The following is an 8581-nucleotide window of genomic DNA, read 5'->3' as shown; positions in this document are numbered from 1 at the left end:
CAGCCACACCCACCACCTCTCCTCCGGCAGCCACACCAACACCAACACCAGCAGCAACACCAGTTCCAACTCCGGCAACCACACCCACATCCTCTCCGGCACCATCTCCGGTTGATCAAGCTAGCCCACCATCACCTCCCACATCCGGCCCATCTCCTTCAGGAAGTACCAGTCCTCCTCCTGGCGCCACCGAAACTCCCACCGGAAGCACCACTCCTGCACCACCAAGTAACGCCGCCTCATCTTTCACGGCGGTGGTTCCGGCCACTTTCTTGGCTATTGGTTTAGTTTTGTTTTACTAAATTCATCATGCATGTAGCTGATTTTTTTGTGGTTGATTATTAGTTGGAGAGATTACACGGATTAATTTCTGGATTTAATTTTCTGTTGTTTGTAAGGATTTAAATTATGTTATTTTTCATGATTCGTATATCAATAAATTCCACTTTTTTTCTTGAGGATTTATTCGATTCCCAAACATATAATAACCACCGTGAAAAAGAAATCGAATTGATTCCAAAGTGGTCATATTATCACATTCTTTTTTTTAATTAAATTTATTCTAAAGTTTCTCACTTTTTATTAAATACTAAATTATTTTAATTAAACTAATTACCATCTCAACACTTTTACAAGTCTAAAATACTCACTTTACATCCCCTTTTAATATTTATCTTTTAATACTCTTATTAAGAGGTGGTATCTGAATTGTTAAGAGATGAATTTTGTTTGGCAAAAAAAATTCTGTTTTTTAATGGTTTTAAAACCCTTCTAAATGATTTTTTTATCATGGGTTCTCTTTAACCATTCAGTGTCCTATTTTAATTGTAAATAATTACCAAATAGTTATATTTTATTTTATACTATATTATAAGAGTCTTTTAATCGTTCTACACTAAACAATTCAAGAACTATCATACAATCTCTAAGTGTTGCTTTATGAATATTAATTTTACAAAAAGTAGATTTATAAAATCTTGACTATTTTAATTTGTTGGGTTGAAAATTGATTATAAAATAAATATGTATGGGAGTCCAAATCAACTATTTTGAAGAATTTCCCTTTTTACAAAAATCTATGATTTATGGGTTTCCCTTTTTTTTCATCTTTATAGGGTATCAAACAAGGATAAAGTTAACTTTCCTAAAAGTTATAATGTTATTTCCAATAATTTAGGGATGTTCAGGATTATTTATAAAAACAATATATTGACTTATTTTGATGTAGTATTGATAATAGATATTTTTTAGTGTTTAGATAAACAACTTATATCGGTGTTAAATACGTAATAAAGAGTTTTTAAATAAGTTAAACTCTTCTAACTTATAATAAATTGATAAATATTTTTATATAAAAATATAAATTATTTTAAATAAACAATCCAAAACACCCCTTACAATATAATAAATAACAAAACACATGCAAGAAAGCCTGGTCAATATTTCAATTATTAATTACGAGTGAAGTTAATGTTAAATAAAAGAAAATTAATATTCAAAAGTTTATAATACATCGCATCCCATGTATGAATTTGCCAAATGATCCCTGGGACTTATTTGTTTTTTTTTTATTTTCAGTTCTTAATTACTACTTATATTTGATTCGTTCAAATATTTTGTAATTCCGATTTCAGCACTTCTTAAAAAACAAATATCATCTTAATTTCTTATGATTTATCTAATGATAAAAAAAAAATTAAATAGAAAGAATGTGGAAATTTGAAAACATGATTGCATTTAAGGTCAAATTGAATTCAATGTGAATTTGATCTAACAATAAAATATTTGACAAAGGTATTATTTACGTGTCCATTTGTTAGCAACAACTTAATAAGTTTAATCAAAATCAAATAGCAAAATTGCACAACTAAGAATCAACAAACTTACCTAACTTATAGAGGTGTGGTGACCTAGAAATTGGAAACAAAAGATTTAGAAGCAAAAAATTAATTTTCTAATTAATTCCTAGCTTTAAAATAGAACATAACATAATATCTAGCGATATATAATTTCAATTTCTTTAACCATGTTGATCATCGAAATTAGACCATATTTCGTCGAAGGTCGTTTTTGTTGAAAATTCGTCTAAAACAGTTATTTGGAATAAATTTACAAAGGAAAAAATATTTGTCAGAATTTTTATGGTCAGACGTTTTTTCGAGACAATCATTTTTTATGGTATTCAGAATATTTTCGACAATATATTATGATGAAAAAGCTTCCATGGCTAGTAGTGCAAAAAAATATACGAGTATATATATATATATATATATATATATGTGTGTGTGTGTGTAAAATATTACATATATTCCACATGGAATGTATAGTGAATAATAATTGTCTTATCGAGTTCAACACACACATATATGTATGCAATACATACCTATATACAAACATATTATTCGGCGTCATTGTTATTATTGGACTTTCAAAACTATTAAAAAAGTTTTATTTGGGTTTTCAAAATCTTCATAAAAACCATTTTTTTAATTTTAAACTTTTTCCGACGAATATATCCAATGGTAATTTATAAAACAAAACTATACTCCCTTCCTCATCGATAACCGTTGTTTCTCTTTGCCATACCCACCAGACGATCGATAGAGGCGATTCCGACGAATTCATTCAAAAAACTCATATCAACACCCCTCTACCGCCGACATCTTCCCTTTATGCCGATCGTGACCTCCTCTCCTTCCTTCCTCTTTCGCCGGTATGAACTCGAAATAGTTGTGTATATGTAAATATATGTATGTATATATTTATGTATATATATATATATATATATGTGTGTGTGTGTGTGTATGTATTAGACATGGCCAAATCGGCCTGGCCCCGGCCCGACCCAACCTGGGACCGGCAAGGGACCAGTTATGGGACCGAAAACCGGGACTGGTTGGGGTTTTGGCAGTTTCATGGGACCAGGACCGGTTATGGACCGACCGACCCGCCCCGGCCCGAAAATTAAAATAATTTTATAAGTAAATGTATTTTTTAAGACAATGTAATTTTAATTATATTAAAATGCATTTTTGAAGTGTATTTGAGTGACCCAATTACAAATTTTATAATATATTAGAAATATATATCATTAAAAATTAATTATTTTTTTGGCATCAAGACCGGCTGGGACCGGGACCCCATAACCGGTTATGATTCGCCTTGACCGGTCTTCACCTTTTCGATCGGGACCGGTTATGCACAACCTTAGGATCGAACGGGACTAGCCCGGGACCGATTTTTAGCCATCACTAAACTGTGTATGTATTTAATGATTGTAATAACATTGGTTTTCATGTGATTTTAAAACTCATATTTTCCCAAACCAAACTTTAATTTAACGTGTAAGGAATTTAAACAAAGGACAATGAGATTACAATATTTAATGTAAAGCACAAGACAAACTACTTATGGACCTTAGGGCCGTTTACCTAATGCTTGCTTTGGTAAGGTTTATCAAGTCATATTTCCTTACCGGATGAATATGACAATTACCAAAAATCTTACCCGGTAAGAGTGAAGGCATGGACTGAGAGCCTTACCAGGTAAATAATGACGACGATTCTTACCACGGTTAGCACTTACCGGGTAAATTGTTACATACGATATCATTATGGTAGACAAAATCTTACCCGACAAGTAAGCGATATAGTTGAATTTTACTATTAAGCGCTTACCGGGTAAGTGTTTAGGTAAAAGGCCCCTTAGTGACTCATTACATATCTCGAAAACAAAAAGATAAGATCAGTCCAAATTTTGTACTAAAAGTAAATTTCACGTAAGTAGATAACAAGGCTAAATGTGTAATTAAAGTCGACTGTTTGTTCACATTACAGAAATGTTTCAAGTGGAGGCACTTTTTTATGTTAGAATCCATACTAGCATGTTCACAATCAAGAATCTGAGTTCAAGGAGAAAACATCCAACACGATGCAACATACCTGTTCATTGTTTTGTACCGATTCGTGTTAGAAATGTATTGTCAATTGTTGGACAAATGTTAAGATTTGTATTCATAGATCTAATTGAGGTATATTTTATGTTATAAATGGATTGTCAATTGTTGTATGTCTTCTAACGTTGCTTTGGAAAAATCGACAATGTCGCGTACTCGGATTACTGGTCGAGGTAGTAGCAGTAGACTTAGCCGCGATACGGGTAGAGCCTCTAGTAGTGCTTCGGCACACCCGGAAGAGATAGAGTTTGGCCGTGGTAGTGCTGTTCCGGACCGCTTCTACAATAGCGGACGGTTATTGGCATCCGCGACAAAAAGTAAATACATTTATATCTTTTAATTGATAAAAGTAATTGTTCTTTGTATTGATGCTATCAATTCATTATTTATATAGCTTTAATGACACCAGAGTGATCCATCAACCGAGAGCTGCTTGACGGGCCATAGATCACTTGGGAAAAAAATCCCAAGGGACGTGAGGCGCCGAATGTGGGAGCGGTTCCAGGTTCGTAGTATATATTCAACTTGTTATATTTTTTCTATTTTTTTGAACCTAAGAATTGACTAAACTTTTATGTACAGTTTTACTACACTTGGGATTAAGCTTTGGACGCCCATATGCTAGAGACATGGTAGAGAAAGTCGGCAAAGCCATATAATGACAACTTGAGTGCCGTGAGGAAGAAAGTTGGGGAAAAAGCAAAGAGGAATGTGTATCCTCAATATGATGAAACCGGCCCACACCGAGATATGAGTGTGTTGAAGAACTCCCCCCCCCCCCCCCCCCCCCCCCCCCGGTTAGATCTCTTTAGATATATTGAGCCAGATGGTCAATCGTTGGAACAATGACAATGGGAAGGTTGTTTCCAGTGTGGCGCGTGATAACCGTGATAGCCAAGTTGTGCTACACACCGGTGGATCAATCCCATTTTCGGAGCATGGTGCTCTCCCGGTAGGACCTAAAACTCATTACTTTAGTATCTTGATTTTTAATATGTTATAATTAACACATGTTCATATTATTTGACCTTTGTAGACACAAGCAAAAGACGGCGTGTCACCCACCGTTGTGGAATTGTTCGATTATACACATAAGAAGAAGTCGAGTGGAGAGGTCGCATCTAAGGATTATGAGGAGTACGCGATCTCTAAGTGTAGCCAAGTTATGGTAAGTATCTATCTATTTTAATGTTTATAATTGGAAACGTAATTATCTATCTAGTTTGGGTTGCCATTAATTGTTAGTCAAACGTTCGAGTCGTTTAAATTAAAATCTAAGTGTGTGTGTGTGTATATATATATATATATATATATATATATATAGTTTGGGTTGCCAATTGTTGGGCAAATATTAAGATTGTTTAAGTTATAAATTTCGTATGTACCACTATTTAGTTTAGGTTGTCATTTGTTAGACAAACGTTAGGGTCGTTTTGGCTACAAATTTCATATGTATCACTATTGTTTTGGCTGGAAATGTCCCATCTACAACCGTCATGTTGTCAAAATTGACTTGTAATCTTTTTTAAACCATAGGATGACTATTCAATAAGTCTCACCCAAAGATATGACAATGATCCCTCCACCTATCCCTTAGTTGATACAGAGTTGTGGGAACAGGCGGTTGGGGAAAACAAGAAAGACCATCTATTTAGGTTTGGGTACAACCAGGATCCCAATTGGGTCTTGACTGAGAACTACACACAGGGTGGTCCATTGTCTTTAGAGAGTCGAGTGTGTGTCTCTTTTCTTTTGATGATGTTTATCGATTTAATTTATAATTCATATTAGATATTATAACGTTTTCTTTAGTTTATAGAAAATTGAAGCCTTAAGGACCGAACTTAGAGATTTACAGGAAGAAGATCAGCGCCTTGTGGATTAGTCTGGGATAAAAATTGAACCAGGAGGTCTTAGGTTCAAATCCAAGGAGAAATAAAAATCCCCTTGTGGCCACGGAGGTTCAAATGCGGTGACTCCGGATCATCTGCAAATCAGGTGGTCGTCGCGGGATTAGTCGGCGGGTGTTGGACGAGAGACGAGATAAACAAACTGAAGATATGGCTGCTTTGGTCAGGCAGCTTAATCAATCTCAGCATTTCCTGTTGCCACTGTATTGAATATTTGTTTGTTTGGAACAATTTATTTTTTGTTTGGAACAATTGTGTGCTATTTCAAATTGGTCAGGATAATTGTATTGGACATTTCTTGTTTTTTAGTTTAATATATGATATTTAGCCGAATTTCATCTTTTTAGTTTTTTTTAATATTTTACAAATTTACATGTTTGTATAGATTTTAAATAATTTTTATAGATTTTAAACATTTGCTGAAAAATTATTTAAAATAATAATTAAAAAAATATGAAGTAAATTTCCGACGGATAAATTTGTTGGAGATATTTAAAGAATAAAAATAATTATTTTAAAAATTAAATTAAATTTTCGACGGATAAAGTTACAAGCGGATATGCCCGCCGGTAATTTAATTCAATTTTTTTAAATCTCGTTAATAAATTCTTAATTTAATCAAGGTTTTTTTAAATAAACCCGGGAAAATTTTCCGACGACCATTTTCCACCGGAAAACCAAAAATCCGCCAGAAAAATAATCACCGGCGCCTCATCTTTCGGCGGCTTTATCCGCCAGAAACTTTGTTTTCAGGCGGATAGGACCGCCAGAAAAGCTGACCAGTTTGGTAGTGACTTATCAGATGAAAATTGAATAGGGCCGCAAATCTTACCCAGTAAGAGCGATAACAAAGATTGAAAGACATACCCAGAAAGTGACATGACGACTCTTATCCTGTAAATATTTACCAGGTAAAAATTGTTGCATAAAATACCGTTTCGTTAGACTACAATTTTACTCAATATAATAAATTTAAAGTATTGATTTTTACAGATAAAATATTAAGTAATTAAACGGCACTTAGTAATTAAATATTGTTATGATATTGAAATTTAAGGATACATAGTCATGGTTTAATTCCATTGATTTATGAGTTCTATTACAATCACAAAGTTTATTTAAGGTTAGATTATATCTTTTAATTATGAATCAAAAATATATTGTTAGTTAATTAGGTCAAGTCATAATAATAAGATTTAAAAACAAAAATTCCAATTTAATATTCATTGTGAAATAAATTATTTTATTTAAAGTTGTTTATTTGTAAACCACKACTCCAAGAGTTAACAAATCTTGACTTTGTCACTCAATCCTCTTTGGATTTAGGCCAAATTAGCAAACACTTGCTTTGACCTTATTGGATGCATTTGCCATCAACTTTGAAAACTTCAATCAAGAAAATAAAAGTATGTTCTAGAAAAAACAACAAAAGATGATGTCTGCTTGATGTCTGCTTTTGTCAACTGTATTTTTTTGGTAACTGTATTATCATTCTGGTTAGGTACGGGAATGAGATCTGTTTTGTTGGGGAACTGATGTACTCGTCTTGATTGAAGTCAAAGATCTCGGAAACTTAAAAACAGGGACTGGATAATGTGATCCTCAATCTGCCTCATCCACCTATATTATTTATAAAAAAATATCTTTCTGGTTTAAAATTAAATATTTTGATCTTATTTTTTTATTTTGATTTTGTCGAATCACTGTTGATTTAATGATTTTGATTATTGGTAGTAAATGTTGATTTGGTTTTGTTTTAATTTGAATGTTGGTAAACCACTGTTGATACTTGATAACAGTTTTTCGTTTTTAAATTTAAATTGGAAACAAAAAATCCCTAAACGAAAATTGGAGAACGGGGACGAGAATGGATATGGGAGTCCCTTACCTTATTCCCATATCCATTTTTTATTCGACCAAAAATAATATAAAGTTTGTTGTTGCATACATTTGAATAAAAAATAACATCTAACTAAAGATGGGAATTTATAACATCTAAATAGAATTATAATTCAATCATGATATTATTTTTATTACTCATTTGCTTAACAATATTATGAAAAATGACTTTTTTTTTGGGTAAAGTAGAAAATGATAGGGTATTAAGATTTAGGTGGGGTTTGTTTTTTTTAAAAGGTGCTGAAGTCTGAAGTCGTATTTCACTTCTGATTGATAAGAGGTGGTGCTGAAGTTTGAAATCTGAATCAATAAGATTGTTGTTTTTATAAACTGACAAATGTGTGAAGTCTGAAATCTTAACCAATAGTTTGTTCTTGTAAAATCAGGTGCAAACATTTTGCAAAATTCTCTTGATTTTCATAAGATTTCCATTGTCGAAATCCATCTCAACAATTGCTTAACAGATGGAACACAGTAAGAACCTTTTGGATACCTTTCAGACATCTGATGCTATCGGGAATGTCGTCGATGAGGTTGTTTGCGGAAAGATCAATACTTTTGGTAGATGATAGATCACCGATAGAAGTTCTTATTTCACATTAATCTTCTACGATAACCTATACGTACAGAAACTGTATGTATGTATATATATATATATATATATATATATATATATAGAGAGAGAGAGAGAGAGAGAGAGAGAGAAGGTGAGGGCATGCATTTCACATGGGTGATGAAAGGATGGTGTCGTCTATGGTGGAGAAAGAAACAATAGTCAAAGAGAATTAAAGAAAAGAGGAAATAAGAGAAATTAATA

At 32.8% G+C, this 8581-nt stretch overlaps 1 protein-coding gene across 1 annotated transcript in view; it reads left to right on the top strand.

Annotated features, from left to right (window-relative positions):
- Window positions 1–461, top strand: part of LOC112517219 (cucumber peeling cupredoxin-like) — a 1270-nt gene extending 809 nt beyond the window's left edge. The window contains exon 2 of the mRNA XM_025124583.1: window positions 1–461. This exon is cut by the window's left edge and continues 258 nt beyond it. Within this exon, the coding sequence (XP_024980351.1) occupies window positions 1–302 (302 nt within the window). The 3' untranslated portion in view covers window positions 303–461.
- Window positions 462–8581: the final 8120 nt, after the last annotated feature.

Source organism: Cynara cardunculus, assembly GCF_001531365.2.
Source record: "Cynara cardunculus var. scolymus isolate 2C chromosome LG 8, CcrdV1, whole genome shotgun sequence".
NCBI classification, from domain to species: domain Eukaryota; kingdom Viridiplantae; phylum Streptophyta; class Magnoliopsida; order Asterales; family Asteraceae; genus Cynara; species Cynara cardunculus.
Note: the sequence above shows the minus strand (reverse complement) of the source record. Positions and strands in the feature narration are given on the sequence as shown.